Source organism: Pecten maximus, chromosome 10 (genome assembly GCF_902652985.1).
Source record: "Pecten maximus chromosome 10, xPecMax1.1, whole genome shotgun sequence".
Lineage (NCBI taxonomy): Eukaryota > Metazoa > Mollusca > Bivalvia > Pectinida > Pectinidae > Pecten > Pecten maximus.
The window spans coordinates 39707860-39730376 of NC_047024.1; the positions used below are offsets into that span (position 1 = coordinate 39707860).

General features: G+C 38.7%; 2 protein-coding genes across 3 annotated transcripts; both read left to right on the forward strand.

The window, feature by feature from the left end:
- The first annotated feature begins 1165 nt into the window (after positions 1 to 1165).
- LOC117336387 (archaemetzincin-2-like) lies at positions 1166 to 4243 on the forward strand. Of its 2 annotated transcripts, none has more exons than XM_033896892.1 (3): positions 1166 to 1217; positions 1568 to 2499; positions 3288 to 4243. In XM_033896892.1, the coding sequence occupies exons 2-3, from the start codon at positions 1585 to 1587 to the stop codon at positions 3582 to 3584; spliced, it is 1212 nt and encodes a 403-aa protein (XP_033752783.1). In that variant the 5' UTR covers positions 1166 to 1217; positions 1568 to 1584; the 3' UTR covers positions 3585 to 4243. The 2 variants fall into 2 exon arrangements, with proteins under 2 accessions (XP_033752783.1, XP_033752784.1); XM_033896893.1 differs by having other exon boundaries at positions 1171 to 1240.
- A 7088-nt stretch (positions 4244 to 11331) lies between these two features.
- On the forward strand, positions 11332 to 21505 carry LOC117336044 (cathepsin L1-like). The gene is made up of 5 exons (XM_033896385.1): positions 11332 to 11638; positions 13085 to 13259; positions 14734 to 14948; positions 20609 to 20840; positions 21272 to 21505. Exons 1-5 carry the CDS (start codon positions 11393 to 11395, stop codon positions 21367 to 21369), a joined length of 966 nt encoding a protein of 321 aa, XP_033752276.1. The 5' UTR covers positions 11332 to 11392; the 3' UTR covers positions 21370 to 21505.
- Positions 21506 to 22517: the final 1012 nt, after the last annotated feature.

Genomic DNA, 22517 nt, shown 5'->3' on the forward strand with positions numbered 1-22517 from the left:
GTAATTCAGGGTTTTGTAGCCCCTCGCTTTGGTATGCTGCACATTGTTTTAGTATGACCAATGTATACACCAAGTTTTATTATTCTAGTTAGAATGCAAGTAAAGATATGCTCTGGCACAAAATTTTAACAATGGGCAATAATTAACTCTCTAAATAAGGGGTTGTGGCCATGGGTCTTCAATCTAATACTCCTCAGATATGCATTGTCTTTTAAGTTTGAAACTTTCTCGGAAAGTTTTAGTTTTTTGTCTGCTTTTCACTGATTTCAAAGCATCCAAAATTACAATATTTTAGGAGGTGTAGAAAAATCAAATTAAATCTGTCAAAAACAAAAACTGTTCATACAAAAGTTGTTTGTAATAAGTAAAAGATGTACAGTTTTCGATAAAATCAGAAAATGTTATGATTTACATATACAGCTTATATATATAAACCGGGCGAACAGTGGCAAAATGTAATCGGTGCTTATATATATAAACCGGGTGAACAGAGGCAAAATTACATTATCAGCTGATCATGATTGTGTTTATTCGTACATGTGCTCTACTATATATACATGACCAAACTTATGCATTAATATAATTATTAAAAACATTGTGAAAGAAAATCTAGAAACATTAGATCTTGACCAAATTCAATCTCAGAATATCAATCTGTCAACATATTGCTGTACTCACTCACTCATACAGTAGGCCTACTGTACTGAAGTAACGTTATGGCACTGAGCCACAGTCATCGCGTTGACACCAGTGTGAGAAAACTTTGCTGTTAAAAGTTATTCATAACCATATAAAGTTTCATGCAAGCTAAAATTGTGTCGTCCTGATACTTACACATCTATTCGCTTCGAAATATTTGTTAATTAATCCGTTTCGGCGAAATGTTCGTTCAGTGAAATTTCAACGGTCCCAGCATGTTTACCATGCCCGCCATACTTGTTGCCACGGGTTAGCTAAATTGCAACTTTAATATTAATACGAAATGCATCCGAAAGATACAACATCAAAATTTCGATTATTTTTTTAACATAGTATTCTTTATCTATACAGAATATCTAAATCAATTTCTATTAAAAATAAGTGCATCAATGATTCAATTATTGATTCGCATTTAGTCTTATTTTTTCCATATCTAGTACGTGATTTTGCAAAATACACATAACCAAGCACCTGCAAAAAGAAAGATGGCCGACATGTAAACAATTTTTGCTGGCAAGGTAACAGGAAATAGAAAACCAGGGTGATTTACACAATTTTCCGTTATTCCATTTTGACAGTAATCGACCTTTGTTTTCAGTGATATTTCAAGAGGTGCAATACTCTCCAAAACAGACATTATTTTGTTAAATTTGTAATATACATTCATTAGTGATTACATGCAGGATATCCAACTGGGGCAGATATATGGGTAATTATATGTATAAGACAATACATGTCCATGTGGTTGTGGTGTGCATGTCAAGCAATAAACTGAACAACATTTGTGTTATATTGTTTGAATTACAGAATTGCATGATATCATATAAAAAATCATGTAAATATTAAAGTATATATTTATTTTTTCCAGCAACAAGAGTATAAAGGATGGGGAGTACAGCATCTAAAAATAAAACCAGCCCCCAACAAAGGTTCCTGATTGGCTCTTTGACCAGGAAGTCTGATCTTGACCAGAAATTGTACGAATTGAGTTACACTTGTCTGAATTCTACAAATTTAACAGATAACAGAGAAATTAAGCAAAATGGAAAAAATGCGAAACAGATCAGCGAAAGACAGATGCCCGAACGTCAAGGTGCACATGGTGACCAATCCGAGGGGAGTAGACTTTCGTATAAAAAAGAAGATGAAAAAAGTTCATCTGAAAATGTTAGCTATATCAACAGTGATTGTGATGGTGCATCCTCCAGAGAGACAACCTGTCCCAATTTATTTTTGCCGATCCTTGGCTCCAAAAAGCTTGTTTGTACGCAGACATATGTTGCATGGCGATCAATAATGGACCTGGAAAAGATTAAGGTACTGTTGTTAAAGAAGAGGACTATATACCTTGTGCAGGTTGATGACTTTCCTGACTTTCTTAGTAATTTTCGTATCCAATTTGATTCAGAGGAAATGACAATTTTTGATTTAGCACAGAAATTTCTTGAAGCATTCTTCACAGGTATGACTGTCAAATGGATTGAAAGTATATCTATAACAGAGAGAAAATGGAACATCACATCACGACATCATAAAAAGACTGGCAAATTTCAATATCTTGTGACAGATTTCTTTCCATTGCTTCCAAAAGTTTGTCCAAATGATGGATATTGTATAATGGGGTTGATATGGGCAGACCTCTACCCAAAAGAAGAACTGAATTTTGTGTTAGGGGAGGCACACAACCAGTTCAAGTCAGGGATGGTCAGTTTTGGACGATTTGAGCCGAAGTCTTACGATGAAGAAACACACCAAGATGTTACAGCAATCACTGCAGAGGTTATGTGGAAGTTATTAAAGGTACATTTTGTATAATTATACATGTACATTGTATACTAGATTTCATGATAGTTATAGACCATATATTGCCTTATAAGAACACAACATTCTACATACACATGTACAGCTAGTTGTTAAACAAAAGCACAAGATGATCAAGTCATCCTTAAAATGTTAGGTGTTGCTTTCAGTAGAGTTGAAACTCCTGGATTGCAAAGATATATTGTGCTTATAAGATATTTTCAAGGGCATGTAGTTTATTTGTGTTAAATCAGGATTGAAAAAAGAATTTATTCAAAGTTGTTTTTCTTTGGAAATCATTTTTATCTAATTTTATTGGCATTAGATTGGTAAAGTAATTAAAGCATAATTTTTTGTTGACTTAAATCGCATTCTTCTTTTTTCTTAAAAAGATGATAGGTTTACTTCTTAGGATTAAAGATCAATATATGTGTATACAATGTATATATGGCATACATGTACCATCTAATTGATAGGTGAAAATTTATCAGAATTTGATCAGCTTATTTATCAAATGTTTGTTTACTGGGTCACTCATTCTTTTTATTGTGCAAATATTAATCATTTACTAAAATAAAAACAATATTTTATTAAGAAATCTTTATTTTTCATACAATATTTGATATTCATCAAGTTTTTATCAAAGTAAATTGGAGAGATATAGAGCCAGGGGAGATAATCCAGACATCGATAAAAACTTAGATCATTGTGATATATTTAGACTATTAATGTAAATTTACTATTGTGTAAATGTGTATTTTATAATTATATATATTTTCTGTTTTCAGTGCCTGAGCCATGAACTTTGTCACCTGTTTGGAATGGCACATTGTGACTTTTTCAGCTGTACCATGAACGGAAGTGGTTCAGTGAAAGAAGCCATGGACCAGCCATTGTTTTTGTGTCCAGTGTGTGTCAGAAAACTCCAACATATATGTAAATTTGATATTTTAGAAAGATACCAGAAAATGGAACAGTTTCTAGTGGTGATCAGCAGAAAATTTCCATCAGAGAATTGGGATAAGTCTCTAGTTTGGATAAAGAACTGTCTGAAATATTTACAAACAACTGTAACATATCTTTAGTAATTGTTGATTTATATATAATTGTTATGGCCGTTGCTGTGATTTAGGCCATTTCTGTTGAGACACTATGGTTTTGTGTAATGGGTAAAGGCTAAACAAAGCTTGGACATAGTCACCTATAGTAGTCTGTTTATAATTCTATTAATTTAGACAGTTCAACAATTTTGATGACTGCAAATTGTTAAGACTAGAATAAGTGAAAACAATTCCCAGTAGATTATATTACCTCCTAATATGGATTGAAAAATTTTACCTGAAATCTCATGGTATTTAAACCTTTGTAGAGAAAACTGGTGTGGGTTCTCACCAGCCTTCTCTAGAAGACTAATGAATGCTCCCGTATCCCAAAACCCATACAATGTAGTGACAAGTACTCACGTGTAGTGGCTGTATGTATACATTGCGGGGTTCAGGATCAAAGAGCCGCTCTCTGACACCCCGCGGGATTAAATACTAGCTCATGTGCGAAATGAGTTCAAACCAAGGGAGATAACTCCCCCGATTTTCACTACACCTTTTATTGAATTGTATTTTGTTAAAACTTCAATTACATGGTATTGAATTTATCAGTGAATTTTGTTAATTATCACCCAATATGGATCTAGAACTTTTATCAGAAATTCAATGGTCAATTCAAATTAAATCAGTTTTAAAAGTCACAGTGTTTTTAAAATATTGACTTGTCTGTCATCTGTCAAACTGTGATCAAGAATAAGAATTATCAGATATACACAAATATATAAATATACTTGACACACTTAGGGACACAATGACAGGGCAAAATGGATTGAATTCACTTAATTATTTGAAAGTTCATTTTCTCTCAATCTCTAATCAATGGTTGAAAGTCATTAGCGATGGTTGAGGGTATTGAGTCATGCTTGGTAGTCATTAGCAATGGTTGAAGGTCATTATAGCGATGGTTGAGAGTCATTAGCGATTGATAAGGGTCATTTGTGATAGTTGAGGGTCATTAGTGATGGTTGAGAGTCATTAGTGATGGTTGAGAGTCAATAGCCATGGTTGCGGGTCATTAGCCATTGTTGAAGTTCATCAGCCATGGTTGAGGGTCATTAGCAATGGTTGAGGGTCATAAGTGATAGCTGAGGGACATTAGTGATTGATGAGGGTTATTTGTGATAGTTGAGGGTCATTAGCGATGGTTAAGGGTCATAAGTGATAGAAGAGGATCAATAAGGGTGGTTGAGGGACATATGCGATGGTTGAGGGTCAATGGAGATGGTTGAGGTTCATATGCAATGGTATAGGTTCATTAGTGATGGTTTAGGGTCATTAACAATGGTTGAGTGTCATTAGCGATGGTTGATAGTCATGAGCGATGGTTGAAGGTCATTAGCGATGGTTGAAGGTCATTAGCGATGGTCCAGGGTGATTAATGATGGTTGAAAGTCATAAGCTATGGTTAAGGGCCACTAGCGATGATTGACGATCATTAGCGATAGTTGAGGAATAATGGAGATGGTTGAGAGTCATTAGTGACAGTTGAGGGTCATTAGCAATGGTTGAGGGTCATTAGCGATGGTTGATAGTCATTAGCGATGGCTGAAGGTCATTAGCGATGGTTGAAGGTCATTAGCAATGGTTGAGGGTCATTAGCGATGGTTGATAGTCATGAGCGATGGTTGAGGGTCATTAGCAATGGTTGAGGGTCATCTGCGAAGAATGAGGAACAATGGAAATGGTTGAGAGTCATAAGTGATGTTTAAGGGGCATTAGCTAGTGATCGATGGTTAATTATCATTAGCGATGGTTGAGAGTTATTAGCGATGGTTGAGGGTCAATAGCGATGGGTGAGTATTGTTATTGATGGTTGAGGGTCATAAGCGATGGCTGAAAGTCATTTGCGATGGTTGAGAGTCATTAGCGATGGTCCAGGGTGATTAATGATGGTTGAAAATCATAAGCTATGGTTAAGGGCCACTAGCGATGATTGACGATCATTAGCGATAGTTGAGGAATAATGGAGATGGTTGAGAGTCATTAGTGACAGTTGAGGGTCATTAGCAATGGTTGATAGTCATAAGCGATGGCTGAAGGTCATTAGCGATGGTTGAAGGTCATTAGCAATGGTTGAGGGTCATTAGTGATGGTTGATAGTAATGAGCGATGGTTGAGGGTCATTAGCAATGGTTGAGGGTCATCTGCGAAGAATGAGGAACAATGGAGATAGTTGAGAGTCATAAGCGATGGTTATAGCTAGTGATCGATGGTTAATTATCATTAGCGATGGTTGAGAGTTATTAGCGATGGTTGAGAGTTATTAGCGATGGTTGAGGGTCAATAGCGATGGGTGAGTATTGTTATTGATGGTTGAGGGTTATTAATTATGGTTAAGAGTCATAAGAGATGGCTGAAAGTCATTTGCGATGGTTGAGAGTCATTAGCGATGGTCCAGTGTGATTAATGATGGTTGAAAATCATAAGCTATGGTTAAGGGCCACTAGCGATGATTGACGATCATTAGCGATAGTTGAGGAATAATGGAGATGGTTGAGAGTCATTAGCAATGGTTGAGGGTCATTAGCGATGGTTGATAGTCATGAGCGATGCTTGAGGGTCATTAGCAATGGTTGAGGGTCATCTGCGAAGAATGAGGAACAATGGAGATGGTTGAGAGTCATAAGCGATGGTTAAGGGGCATTAGCTAGTGATCGATGGTTAATTATCATTAGCGATGGTTGAGAGTTATTAGCGATGGGTGAGGGTCAATAGCGATGGGTGAGTATTGTTATTGATGGTTGAGGGTCATAAGCGATAGCTGAAAGTCATTTGCGATGGTTGAGAGTCATTAGCGATGGTCCAGGGTGATTAATGATGGTTGAAAATCATAAGCTATGGTTAAGGGCCACTAGCGATGATTGACGATCATTAGCGATAGTTGAGGAATAATGGAGATGGTTGAGAGTCATTAGCGATGGCTGAAGGTCATTAGTGATGGTTGAGAGTCATTAGTGATTTGAGGTATCATTAGTGATGGCGGCTGAGGGCCATAAGAGACTTGATGAAAAACATTGGGTGATGGTTGAGGGATATTTGTGATGATTCAGGGTCATAAGTGATGGTTGAGGCAATTTGCGACGGTTAGGGGTATTAGGAAAATTAGCAAGGTTTGAGGATCATTAGCAATGGTTTAGGAACATTTGCGAGATGTGAGGATTATTAGTCATTGTGCAGAATCATTAACAACATTTGAGGGCCATTGACGATGTTTGGGTAACATTAGTGATTGTTGACGAACATAAACGATGGTAGAGGAAAACTAGCAATTTGTTAAGATCATTCGTGATGGCGGAGATCGTAAACAATTTGTGCGGATCATTACGATGGCTGAGGATTATTAACAATAGCTATGTTTGTAGATCATTAGCGAACTATACACTGTATACCCACTGTGTCTACTGAGATATCACTATGGTGTTACCGTAGTCTACAGAGATATCACCCTGGTGTTACCGTAGTCTACTGAGATATCACCCCAGTGTTACCTTAGTCTACTGAGATATCACCCCAGTGTTAACGTAGTCTACTGAGATACCGCCCTGGTGTTACCGTAGTCTACTGAGATATCACCCCAGTGTTACCGTAGTCTACTGAGATATCACCCCAGTGTTACCGTAGTCTACTGAAATATCACCCCGGTGTTACCGTAGTCTACTGAGATATCACCTTGGTGTTATCGAAGTCTACTGAGATATCACCCCAGTGTTACCGTAGTCTACTGAGATATCTCCCTGGCATTACCGTAGTCTACTGAGATATCACCCTGGTGTTACCGTAGTCTACTGAGATATCGCCCTTGTGTTACCGTAGTCTACTGAGATATCACCCCAGTGTTACCGTAGTCTACTGAGAGATCACCATGGTGTTACCGTAGTCTACTGAGATATCACCCTGGTGTTACCGTAGTCTACTGAGATAATATTATCGCCCTTGTGTTACCGTAGTCTACTGAGATATCACCCCAGTATTACCGTAGTCTACTGAGAGATCACCATGGTGTTATCGTAGTCTACTGAGATATCGCCCTGGTGTTACCGTAGTCTACTGAGATATCGCCCTGGTGTTACCGTAGTCTACTGAGATATCACCCTGGTGTTACCATAGTCTACTTAGATATCGCCCCGGTGTTACCGTAGTATACTGAGATATCACCTTGGTGTTACCGTAGTCTACTGAGATATCACCTTGGTGTTATCGTAATCTACTGAGATATCACCTTGGTGTTACCGTAGTCTACTGAGATATCGCCCTTATGTTATCGTAGTCTACTGAGATATCACCTTGGTGTTACCGTAGTCTACTGAGATATCGCCCTGGTGTTACCGTAGTCTACTGAGATATCGCACTGGTGTTACCGTAGTCTACCGAGATATCGCCCTTGTGTTACCGTAGTCTATTTAGATATCGCCCTGGTGTTACCGTAGTCTACTGAGATATCGCCCTGGTGTTACCGTAGTCTACTGAGATATCACCCTTGTGTTACCGTAGTCTACTGAGATATCACCTTGGTGTTACCGTAGTCTATTGAGATATCACCTTGGTGTTACCGTAGTCTACAGAGATATCACCTTGGTGTTACCGTAGTCTACTGAGATATCACCCTGGTGTTACCGTAGTCTACTGAGATATCACCCTGATGTTTCCATAGTCTACTGAGATATCGCCCTTGTGTTACCGTAGTCTACTGAGATATCACCTTGGTGTTACCGTAGTCTACTGAGATATCACCCCAGTGTTACCGTAGTCTATTGAGATATCACCTTGGTGTTACCGTAGTCTACAGAGATATCACCTTGGTGTTACCGTAGTCTACTGAGATATCACCCTGGTGTTACCGTAGTCTACTGAGATATCACCCTGATGTTTCCATAGTCTACTGAGATATCGCCCTTGTGTTACCGTAGTCTACTGAGATATCACCTTGGTGTTACCGTAGTCTACTGAGATATCACCCCAGTGTTACCGTAGTCTACTGAGATATCACCATGGTGTTACCGTAGTCTACTGAGATATCACCATGGTGTTACCGTAGTCTACTGAGATATCACCCTGGTGTTACCGTAGTCTACTAAGATATCATCCCGGTGTTACAGTAGTCTACTGAGATATCACCCCAGTGTTACCGTAGTCTACTTAGATATCGCCCTGGTGTTACCGTAGTCTACTGAGATATCACCCTGATGTTACCGTAGTCTACTGAGAGATCACCATGGTGTTACCGTAGTCTACTGAGATATCACCCCAGTGTAACCGTAGTCTACTTAGATATCGCCCTGGTGTTACCGTAGTCTACTGAGATATCGCCCTGGTGTTACCGTAGTCTACTGAGATATCTCCCTGGCGTTACCGTAGTCTTCTGAGATATCTCCCTGGCGTTACCGTAGTCTACTGAGATACCGCCATTGTGTTACCGTAGTCTACTGAGATATCACCCTGGTGTTACCGTAGTCTACTGAGAGATCACCCTGGTGTTACCGTAGTCTACTTAGATATCACCCTGGTGTTACCGTAGTCTACTTAGATATCGCCCCAGTGTTACCGTAGTCTACTGAGATATCACCTTGGTGTTACCGTAGTCTACTGAGATATCACCTTGGTGTTACCGTAGTCTAATGAGATATCACCTTGGTGTTACCGTAGTCTACTGAGATATCACCTTGGTGTTACCGTAGTCTACTGAGATATCACCTTGGTGTTACCGTAGTCTACTGAGATATCGCCCTGGCGTTACCGTAGTCTACTGAGATATTGCCCTTGTGTTACTGTAGTCTACTGAGATATCTCCCTGGCGTTACCGTAGTCTACTGAGATATCTCCCTGGCGTTACCGTAGTCTACTGAGATATTGCCCTTGTGTTACTGTAGTCTACTGAGATATCTCCCTGGCGTTACCGTAGTCTACTGAGATATCACCCTGGTGTTACCGTAGTCTACTGAGATACCGCCCTGGTGTTATCATAGTCTAATTACATTCTAGTACCCGAGTATTACCATAATTGAAGAGTTTATCGATAAACCAACATGTTATCATGTTCAAGGTCGGCGTTCATATTGGCAACGGGTGAACCAGTTGTCCCACTCTCAAAATTCTAGGCGTAAAGCAGGATTTTCACAGGCTCTAATACATGCATGTCTCGGCCAGGGAACAGAACCCAAAGCCTTCTCGGAGTGGAACGCTCAACTATGATTGCCCAAAGAGAGGCAGTGTCGAAGGGGACATTAGTCACATCTCCAGATTAAGATAAACCGAAACGTCATGTCTTAGACCAATTTACATGACATCTCTACCGAGCCATTTTACCAGAGTGACTCGGTTGTGTTTCCTTTGTGCATCAATATATCATTACTGAAAGTCAAGGACATTGCACCGTTTCGTTGTCTTTGTTATGCGTTTAATGGTCAGTCAATTTAATTAAAATCTAGATGGTCATTCTCACTACGTTACATGAACATCTAACAACATATCATAAGGGGTCACGTCAGGGTGACCTTTTGGATGACTACTTCCAGAATCTTGGAAGTGAATTTTATATGTTCGAATTAGCATGACTAGAGTACATAGTTTGCATAATCTGTCAATTTATTTCAAGTCATTTCGTCTTGCAAAGAAAAAGCTTTAGTACATGTACATGCTGTACCGAAATGGTTTGCTTCAGATGCTTGCTGCGACGAAATGGTTTGCTTCGATGACATCGACAGATTGACGATTCGGCCTGAAAGTGAAATACACACATTTCAAAGGTCATCAGAACGTGATCCCTTATGGGATGCTGTTACATATTCATATAACGTAGTGAGAATGACCATCTAGATTTTAATTAGATTGATGGTCAAAAAGAAGACCAAAATTAGTAAAAGCATCAATATAATTTTCGCCTAGCCACGTCACTGAAAGTGAGGCAGTGGCAATTAATAGACATATTAGGAGGGAAAACCTGCTCAGAAAGAGGAAATAAAGATACCAGATTTAGTCGACTCTTAGAGAAACGCATATTGGAACAACATGATACACACTTTGATTAATAGACGAAAAAAAAAAATGCATTTTAGAAAGAAAAAAAAAGGTCATTGAGAGGTGTGACGTTTTAAAGCATCTCCATGTTTTCATTGTTTTACACTCAATCGCAATCAGACGACCGCCACGAACGCAAAGGAAATGATTGGACAAGGTCACAGCATTACTTACGACTTGCATTTTGTATTGAGTGAGCACGAGTCTATTGGACAACATAAAGTTATCGGTATTTGATAAGCAAACCAGTACTTTTCTGTTTATCGGCGCGCGCAGACCTACATGTAGGCTGATTCACGTTCTATATGTTTACATATATGTTAAATACTTACTTTACTTATGCATTGTTGACGTAAATGAGCACATTTGAAGGAAATTATATGAAGATAAACCCATAAGAGATTATAAAGTTTAGCTTGATAAAAATTATGAATTGTTGACGTAACTGAGCAAATTTGAAGGGAATTATATGACGATAAACCCATAATTTAAGAGATTGCGAAGTTTAGCTTGATAACATTTTATGTATATAAACAAAAACATACAGATTTAATTAAAATGCTTCAGGAAATTAAACAGACATAGGGGCTTGATATTGTAGTGGTTTATTAGGGTAAATACGACAGTATAACGACATATCCTACTTATCAATTTTCAAAGGTTAAATCTGTCGACCTTTCTCGTGTCATATGACACCTCGTGTTCCTATCATCACACGAGTTATTTGTATACAGGGGTATATATGTGACACCCCTGTAGCAGATTGTATTACCAAGATGGCGGAAACATCAGCTAAAGTGATTTTAGTTTTTATCATTGTCACAGTGGTTAGAGCGAACTATATTGACGTCGCACGGGAATGGCGGGAATGGAAACAGCGACACGGCAAAGTATATAACAACCAATCAGAAGAAACCGAACGACGGCACGCATGGGAGAGGTCATTTTACTATGTCCGTCACCATAGCAACAGACCAGGCCATTCATCTTTTACCGTGGGGATGAATTCAAGAGCCGATATGGTAAGAGATATCAAATTATGCGCGAACTACATAAATTACAATAATCTTTGCACAATAAAGTGCTCAGTGCTGTTGGAAATATGAACCCGGAAGAAATAAGATATGCATCGAGTGCAAATTAAAATCCATCTCATAAAAAGCTTCAGGTAGGTTTATTTGATAACCCCATAGAGGTTCAGTTTCACGGGGAAGTATTTTCGCCTTAACATCAAAAATGCTTTACTCAAAGTGTTTTTTTCAAAGCTTATCGTCACATTCTTCAAAATGCGCCGATTACGGGTTCATATTTGCGATAAAAATTGTTCGTCTTCCTAGTAGTCTATAGTATTAATTACATGTTATACCAAACCGTCAGAAGGAGATCATGAATATATACCTACGGTATCTCATGGTATACCGTATGTCCCATCCTGCAGTGTCAGGGTGGTTTCTCTCGCTGATGTCTTGGAGACCCACAAAAGGCTTGCAACATAAAAGTGAGCCCTGCCCCCACCTTTCCGGATAATCGGGCCTTTTCCGTGTCTACTCTTTAGTGTACATTGAACATAACAAAACTGATCGGTTACCTCCGTTTTAACACCGGGACCAAATTGTTCAAAAGTTGATAAGCTTATTGCTTCATTGGTGAAATTATAATGTCTCCTTTACTTAAAAACATCCCAATAATGTGTATATTCCTTAAAATAGGCAGGTAGGAAGGGACTGAAAAGTGTTATAATAGAGTTTTGTAAAAGTTTGCTAAGTTAGTTTTATCACAAATGATTAACCCAGAGTTTAAAAATAGATATAGTGTGGTTAGCCTAATTACCATTAGAACAACTACATGTGCGCACAGGGATCTACGGGGCCACCCTTTTTTTCTCTTGGATGTCGATGATAAATTTAACACAACTATAGATTTCAACTAGCCCGAACCAGACATGGTGACAGGGCCGGAGAAAACTCGGGCTAGATTTCCACCAGATACCACACAAAATTACATTATCTAGCTATATACGATTATATTTCTTGTCGGTAGTATAAATGTAACATAGCGTAGGATTGATTAAATTTAGGTCACTGCCTCCGCTAGGGATTGAACCCGGGACCTCTGACTTACTAGTCTTACGCTGAACCCCATCGAGCTAAAGAGAAGATCGGTATATTGCGACTAGTATTTACTAGGGTTACATAATTTTGATTTTTATATCGAACCCGGGACCTCTGGCTTACTAGTCTTACGCCCAACCGATCGAGCTAAAGAGAATATCTCTCTAGACGAGCGGTATACTGCGACTAGTATTTACCATGGTTACATAACTTTCATTTTTATATCGAACCCGGGACCTCTTGCTTACTAGTCTTACGCCCAACCGATCGAGCTAAAGAGATGATCTCTCGAGCGGTATATTGTGGCTAGTATTTACCATGGTTACATAACTTTGATTTTTATGCTTCTATCTACAGCTCCCTAGGGACTACAGATTGGAAGTGAATGTCGTAGCACCAGACATTACTAATAACGTTCATAACAATCCGCTGCTTTTCGAGCCTACCTCATTCGACTGGAGAACACGAGGAGTTATCGCCCCTGTCAGTAACCAAGGGCAGATTGGCAGTTCTTTAGCCATAGTAGCCACCGGTAAGTTATCTATTTTTCTATTGGAAGTTATCGTCTTAACAACTGCCTTTAACATTAAATAATTTGTAGTTTCATTCTGACAGGGAAGGTTCGTATAGGATATATTATGAATATATCTGGGGTCAAAGTCGTAAGATTTTCTTCTTTTTTTTTCATTTAATTATTTTTTATTTAATTAATTCATGTTGCATGACACTATTGTACGTTATTAAATACATGTAATATGTGTACAACTCGTATCCAAGTATTTGCTATCTAATTGACCAATTGTCACTTTGACCATGTCTGGGTATCGTAACGACCATCACTAATTAGCGAATTGAAAAGTTCTTTATAAAGAATCTGGCTTTGGTGTAGTGGTGTAAGCTGCAGGTATTTCTGGCCAGGCGAATAGGTCTCGTAGAAGGTGAGTTCGGGGCCCGGTCGGATCAAGAAGTTCATTTGTATACACACAGTTACAATTGAATGAGATAGATACATATGTAGCATTTGTAACTTCGAATAATAAGCATTTTAAAGGTATTTTAAAACATTGACTAATGAATAAAATATGGTATCAATTATAGTATTCACATCTAGGTCATGTCTATTGTTTTATCGTACACGAATACTTATTCAAATGAATACGTTTCAAAAGGTTGTACAATTCAATAAAGGTAGGGGCAAAATATATCTCCTTGTGTAATACCAAATCAGGTTTTTATTTACGTTATTGACACAGAGATCACAAAAAAAATATATGGAGGCACCAGGTGTCCTTGTTTCATCACCTCTGTAAGAAGCAATAAATATATATATAACATAGTAACACAATTGACGAAGGAAGACAACTTTATGACTCGTGCCCTGACCGGGCCTCGAACTCACTATCTACGGGCACACAAATACCCACAGCTTATACCGCTGCGCCACATCGACGTCCTTGAAAAAAATAAACGTTTCAATGGCGCAGTGATAGTCGGCCCGATATTCTGACATGATTATTGTGGAAGTCGTCTATTAGATGATATGAATACCTGGATCGCAATGTATTTACATACATGGATACGAATGCATGGTACAAATATTCATCGAGTACAACTACGACAGGAAATACAAATCTATATCTTCGGATCACCAACACATAGTGTATATGATACATTGTGCTAAATTTGAAATATAACATAGTAGCACAATTGACGAAGGAAGACAACTTTATGACTCGTGCCCTGACCGGGCCTCGAACTCACGATCTACGGCACCCAATCACCTAGCCAGAAATACCCCTATACATATATATATATATATCTAAACATTAATTCGAAATTGATCTGTAGAAATCCCGAGCACTTTCTTAAGGGGACCATGTAGAATATTATGGGATGTCCACGTGGCTGTTTATAAAGGTGTATGTTTGTTTAACAGATGATTAGTGTACACCCATGTTCTAGATTTTTCTGACATTTTATAAATACTTCATACATATATTTGTCAGAATGTCTGGTGTCGTCTGAAGCGATTAAGACTGGTCGTCTGGTCAGTTTGAGTGAGCGGGAAGTATCAGACTGCTGTGGTGGAGGTGGCGGCCATCGTGTGACCGATGTATTCAGCTGTATCCATAACATTGGCGGAGTTTGTTCCCAGACCACGTATCCGAACCGGCCCGGACCTTCCCGATGTAGGAACGACTCTTGTCCGGCAGTGGTCAAGGTACATTTTGTACGCTGGGCTGACCATGGCTTAGCATACACTGATTTCTTGATTACGGTTCATTTAAATAGTAAATCAAGTGATATTCATCCAGATTAAAAATCACTATTCTGTTGCAATTAAACAGAAGTAACCTGGCCAATTGTAAATATGTATCATGGCTATCCATGGGTCTTGATTTTGACATTTAATTTGTTAAACTACCTGTTAATTTCTGCAGAACAAACGTAAAAAGTATGTTTCATGATAACAAATAAAGTTCATGTGGATCAGTCATATTGCACAAAATAACCATGCCGTTATGGTCACAAGTGTCACTAGCAGGTTGTGCGAGCGCTTGTTTGACCAGATTTTACTTTATCAAAGCATAAACGTCGATTCTCTTTTGACCTTGAAATGCAAATGGCGGCTCTGAATAATATTAAACAAATATGAAATATAGGGGGGCATTTCAATTACTAAAAATGCCCATATTAGATACTGTTGACACATCTGGGCACAGCTTTTTGAGACAAATAGTTAAAAAGTGGAGTTTGGGCTATTTTCAGAAATCTGAATATTAACCTCAAACTCGGCTGTTGAACTATTCTTCCTAAAGACGGACTACTTGCTATGATCATAGTTCTTTATAGTGTCTGATAAGAGCATTTTTGAAGATCGAAATGCCCCCCTATGTGCCAAAATTGTGTTATATAATTTATATGTGTGACTAGAAAACATTTAGTAATTGTCATGTATAATGGTTCAGTTATAAACAAGTACTACTTGTGCATAGTACCATTCGTATGATTCACATGCAAGCTTGATTATATTATATCATCAATGTATATGTCAAATGTTTGATTGATCTTGATTAAACAGAACTACTTGAGAGCCGCCATGCGTTAGAGTTGGTAATACATAACATGGTGTCAGAATCGGAAAGAATCCGCCCAACTACAAGACATCGGTCTTGAGAAACACTGAACAAAGGTTCAAGAAGTAATATTGCATCCAACATGGAAGCTTTAGTGGGCTCAACACCGATGATGGACTGGCAAAGCCAGGATTTGGAATTTGCATGGAAAACTTTCAAGCAACATGTGACATGTATGTTCTCGGGACCGCTGCTGGGGAAAACAGAACCAGAAAAATGTGCCTACCTGATGATCTGGGCAGGAGAAAAGGGAAGAAACATGTTCACAACATGGAACCTCACAGAGGATCAACAGAAAGAACTTAAGTATTATTATGAACATTTTGAACAATATGTCAAGCCACGGTCAAATGTAATATACAACAGATATAAGTTTCACAGTAAAACACAAGGTGAAAATGAAACATTTGAACAGTTCACAACACAATTACAGATTTCAGTAAGAGATTGTAATTATGAAAACTCTGATGAAATGGTCCGGGATCGGATAGTTATTGGTGTGAGAAATTCGAAAATCAGAGAAAAGCTGATCAATATTGGAAATGAACTTACACTGAACAAAGCTTTAGACATAGCCAGGACACATGAACTGTCGCATGCACAAGCAAAATCTATGTCTGGTGAAGATGCAAGAGTTCATTCAATCACCAAAGCCAAGTCAACTAGTAACTATAAATCCAAACGTGCACCCACAGTAGCTAAAGTAAAGGAAAACACGTGTACAAGATGTGGATATAGTTACACCGGAAGTAGTAGGCATGAAAATTGTCCAGCTTTTGGAAAGACATGTTTGAAGTGTCAAGGAAAAAATCACTTCGCAAAACTATGCAAAACAAAGAACTTCAAAATCAAAAAGAAAATAGTTCATGCATTAGACCAAGAAAGTTCGGAGGACGAGTTCTACGTCGGATACCTGGAGACAGAAATAAACTCTCTTCAAATGGAATGGAGTGAAAACATCACAGTAGAAGACAAATCGCTACTGTTCCAGTTAGACACAGGAGCTATGTGCAACGTTATCAGTCTTCAGACGTTAACAGAGATCAACGCTCTTCACAAGCTGACATCACAATCGGTGATACCACTCCGTTCATATTCAGGACACGTAATCAAACCTGAAGGGAAGGCAACATTGAAGTGTAAATACAAGGAACATGTCAAGAACTTAACATTTCATGTTGTTAATAGAGATGTTAAACCTATCCTAGGAGCTCAGTCATGCAAGGAAATGGAGCTGGTACAGCGTGTAAACAACCTGAGTAAGTCTGTCTTACCTGCTGATCTTGAACAATTTGTTGATGTATTTGAGGGTTTAGGGTGTCTACCAGGAATACACAAAATACAAGTTGATCATACTGTCCAACCAGTCGTTCATGCCCCCAGGAAAATTCCCATAGCCATTAAAGACAAAGTAAAGGCAAAGCTAGATCGTATGGAGAAAGAAGGGGTAATTGTAAAACAGTCTGAACCAACACCTTGGGTAAACTCCATGGTAACGGTAAGCAAACCCAACGGAAAAATACGCGTCTGTGTGGACCCACGGGATCTCAACAAAGCAATTTTGAGGGAACATTACCCAATGAAGACGGTAGAAGATATAATTCTGGAAATCCCAGAGGCAAAGATATTCTCAAAATTGGACGCAACTTCCGGATTTTGGCAAGTTTGCCTGGACGAGGAGAGTTCCAAATTATGTACATTTAACAGCCCATTTGGGAGATATCGATTCACCCGACTCCCATTTGGAATCAAATCAGCACCTGAGGTGTATCAGAGAATCATTTCTGAAATGGTACAGGATATCGAGGGCAGTGACGCAATAGTGGACGATATACTTGTCTGGGGAGCCAACCATGAAGGAGCACGACGAGAGGCTGAAACGAGTTCTCGGACGCGTGCGAGAGTACAACCTTACACTGAGCAAGGATAAATGTCAGTTCAGGAAGGACCGCGTAACTTACGTTGGACATGAACTCTCAGATAAAGGTGTAAAACCTGACCCAGAGAAAGTACGAGCAGTCCAGGAAATGGACCCACCGAGAAATAAAGAAGAACTCATGACTTTCCTCGGATTTCTGCAGTACTTGGGAAAGTTTCTTCCCAGTATGTCGGAAAAATCTGCACCTCTACGCCAACTACTGCAAAAGGACATAGCATGGCACTGGGAAGAGGAACACATGAAGTGTTTTGAAACACTGAAGGATCTTGTTATCAAAGCGCCAGTTCTGCGTTACTATGATAAAAATAAAGAACTTGTACTGACAGTAGACGCTAGCTCAAAGGGACTTGGTGCAGCATTAGTCCAGGAAGGACAACCCATAGCATTTGCCTCGAGGGCATTAACCACATGTCAGCAGAACTATGCGCAAATTGAGAAGGAGACATTGGCTATCGCCTTTGGTTGCACAAAATTTCATCAGTACGTGTTTGGCAGACATGTCCTAGTAGAGAGTGACCACAAACCATTGCAGTCAATATTCACGAAGCCACTCTTCCAGGCCCCGCCTCGTCTTCAAAGGATACTGCTGACGTTGCAGAAATATGACCTGAAAGTGTCTTATAAACCAGGAAAGGAAATGTTCCTAGCGGATACATTAAGCCGTGCATTTCTGAAGGAGTCCAACGAGGACTTAGTTCCGGATATTGCGGTGAATGAGGTACACCTATTATCGTACTTGCCTGTGTCACCAGAGAAGTTACAGGAATTCCGCAAAGCTACAGCTGAAGATGTAGAGTTACAACAACTTCAGAAAGTTGTTTTGGACGGTTGGCCGGACAGGAGGGATCAAATATCATTAAATATTAGACAATATTGGGATAGTCAGGATGAGATATCTTGTGTGGACGGCTTACTGTTTAAAGGACACAAACTTGTAGTTCCCAGAACCCTACGTCCGGAGATGTTGAAAATCATTCACAGCTCGCATCTTGGAATTGTCAAATGTAAGTCACGAGCAAGGGATACATTATTCTGGCCAGGCATGTCTTCAGAAGTAGAAGATGTCGTCTCAAAATGTTCAGTTTGTGCACAGCACATCAACCGGAACCCGAAAGAACCCCTGGTGGAAACAGAAATTCCTAATAGGCCCTGGTCAATAGTGTCAGCAGACATATTCGAGTACAAGGGACAAAACTACCTGTTATCCGTTGACCATTACTCGAAATGGCCGGAAGTAGCAAAACTTGACAACATGAGTAGTAACAATACCATTCAGTATATCAAGAGTCAGTGTTCCAGATATGGAATAATGGACAAATTAATTACGGACAATGGCCCGCAATTTGCAAGTGCAGAATTCAACGAGTTCACAAAACAGTATGGAATTCAACATGAAACCTCCAGCACTCACTATGCAGTCTAATGGACAGGCTGAACGTTGTGTACAAACCGTGAAGAATCTTCTTCGTAAAGCTGACAATGGTGATCCATACAAAGCCTTGTTAGTATACAGAAACACAGCTATTGAGGACATGAAACTTTCTCCTGCGCAAATGTTTCTGGGCAGACGCTTAAAGTCTGACTTACCAACGACTGCACCTCTTTTAAGTCCAGGTGTGATACAGCAAAATGACTTGAAATCGCATATGAAGGCAAGACGAGTAAAACAGAAGTTTTACTATGACCGACATAGTGGTCCAGCTCTTAAACCACTAAACCCAGGTGACAATGTTATCATGCAGAAAACACAACACAAGCAATGGATTCCAGCAACAGTTTCACAAAAACACCACAACCCAAGATCCTATATTGTGGAAACAAGCACCGGAAGTAAATACCGGAGAAACCGGAAATACCTTCGACTTACAAAGGCGGAGTTCCCCAATATGAATTGCGATGATGAGCCATTTATTCCAACAGTGAATCCGCCACAACAAGGAACAGTTGTAAAGCCTGATAATCAACAACCAAGCACCAGTGACAATAATCAGGAAAACGCGAATCCACCTATGTCACAATTTGGACAATCAACCCCACAGAAAACCAGATCGGGACGAATTGTTGTGCCAAACAGAAAATATCGTGATTATGTGACATAACGCGTCGCGAATAAACTTTCGAACTATTGTGCTAGGAAAAGAACTAAAATGCACAGCGAAAGATTATGATTTGAATGATTTTGTGTTTATTTTTTATTTACACTGTGCCCACTAGATAAAACGACAAAACGCGTTCGATATATCCTATCGCGCCAGTGATTTATTACACAAGTAGTGTTATTTGACTGTTAAAGTTTATTTTAAATTGCTCATAAAGTACTCAAGAAATGCAGAACAGTAAAGGTTATAAATTGTGTTTTGGACACTTGAAAATAATTGGACTTGGAGAAAGTAAGAATTTTCTGTTATTATATCTGTGCTTATTACAAGTTTACTAGATATAATTTCTCTTGTATGTATATTGGTAAATAATAATTCCATATTTTTCTTAAGGAGAGGGATGTCATGTATAATGGTTCAGTTATAAACAAGTACTACTTGTGCATAGTACCATTCGTATGATTCACATGCAAGCTTGATTATATTATATCATCAATGTATATGTCAAATGTTTGATTGATCTTGATTAAACAGAACTACTTGAGAGCCGCCATGCGTTAGAGTTGGTAATACATAACAGTAATATCTTCGAATCTATTCCATTTTTCACGACGGTTGGATAGCTATTTCGCTTACCCTGGACAGGGATATCCGCAGTTTGGCCGGGGTGAGATTTTATCTATACCTTAATGTTTCGATGTTGAAGGTACAAGGGAGCGTAAACATCCCCAGTGGAAGGGAGGATCTTCTTCAGCAACATTTACTAGATCAGCCAATCATGGCCGTCATCGACGCTAGCCACGCCTCCTTCCAGATGTACAAGAGTGGGATCTATAACGAGAAGGACTGCAGTTCTACCCAGTTAGATCACGTGGTTCAGATCGTGGGTTATGGAGTTGAACAGGGCAATGAGTTTTGGATTGTTAAAAACAGTTGGGGTACGTATTCCCTTTCAGCATGTCAGGGAAAGTTAGCCAATCTATCCGTATACAATACATAAAGTAAAAAATCTTATTCATACTTAGCTTTTTTTGTTTTTATGTGCATGCCCAACTTCCTGGTCTTGGATAGTAATTTCTGATTTACGGAGATTGCCGATGGCAACCGATTGGTGTATAATATTTCATCAATTACAATGTCGTCCGTCATTTTTGTAAGCCAAGACTGCAACAGAAAATATATGCGTTGGTGAAAGTCTCTTGAGCTTTATTAGTCGTTTAGTAACCTCACCTTAAATCATACTCTTCTACGTTGGGGTTATCTTTGCATGTTTTATTATAATTAAATAGGAGTTAACTGGAAGCTAATTAGCTAGCGTTTTTGAGGCAATTCTTTCAAGATATTCAATCTATGTTTGTATATTTTTCAGGCGTAAACTGGGGAATGAATGGTTATATATTGATGAGCAGGGACAAAAATAACCAGTGTGGCATCGCCAGTGCTGCCTCCTACCCAATCCTGGGCTAGCCGGGGTACATCAACATGTCTCTCTTCTCTGTGGTTGTGTGTAGCAGTCTTGCGGCGCAGAGACAATAACATTCATGTAAATGATAACTGTTGTTCATATTCTCTATGTAAATAAAGAATCGCTAAAATGATATAACTCACGTGAATAGAGTTTATTTTACAACATGGACAAAGAGTTGCAAAGATAAAAAATGATATACATTTGTACATTGAAAACAAATGCCTGGTGATCAATTAATGGACACAATATTAAAGGCATGTGATAAATAAGATGGCACGTGATAGATAAGGTGACACGTGAGGAAAAATAGCACGTGATAAATAAGGTGACACGTGAAGAAAAATGGCACGTGATAAATATGGTAACACGTACGTGATGAACAATGACACGTGATAAATAAGGTAACACGTGATATATAAGGTAACACGTGATATATAAGGTGACACGTGCTATATAAGGTGACACGTGATATATAAGGTGACACGTGATATATAAGGTGACACGTGATATATAAGGTGACGCGTGATACATAAGGTAACACGTGATATATAAGGTGACACGTGATATATAAGGTGACACGTGATAATTAAGGTGACACGTGGTAAATAAGATGTTTCGTTTTCACCGTTATAATTGTAATTAAGAAAATATTGACGGTTGCTTTCCATCAACTTTTTATTAACGTACCGTTGATATTTTCCTACAACATACACAAACCACATTAAAGACTCATATGTTGTTTTTTTCATTACATAGTATATAGTTATATCAAATAAAACGGACGACGTTTTGTGAGGAAATATCGTAGATTCATTTCATTAAAATGCATTGCTTGTTGACCGGACAGATGCAATTAATATTTCCCTTACATATAGACGGAGAAACATCGACTTCACTTAGCTAATTTGTCTGATAAGTTTATTTATATCATTATTGTCTAGCCTCTGCGAAACGTAAAATCCAAAATCCAAACCGTTAATTTCCTTCAATATTTAGTAATATATATACAAATATCGCTGTTTAAACAGTAATAATTGACTTGTCACTCCAGAATCTCTCTCATAAATAACGGGATTTTCAAGACAGACTTCAGTTATCTAACCATGCTTTACTTCAGAAAACGTTCCTAACTACATAGATCCAGTGA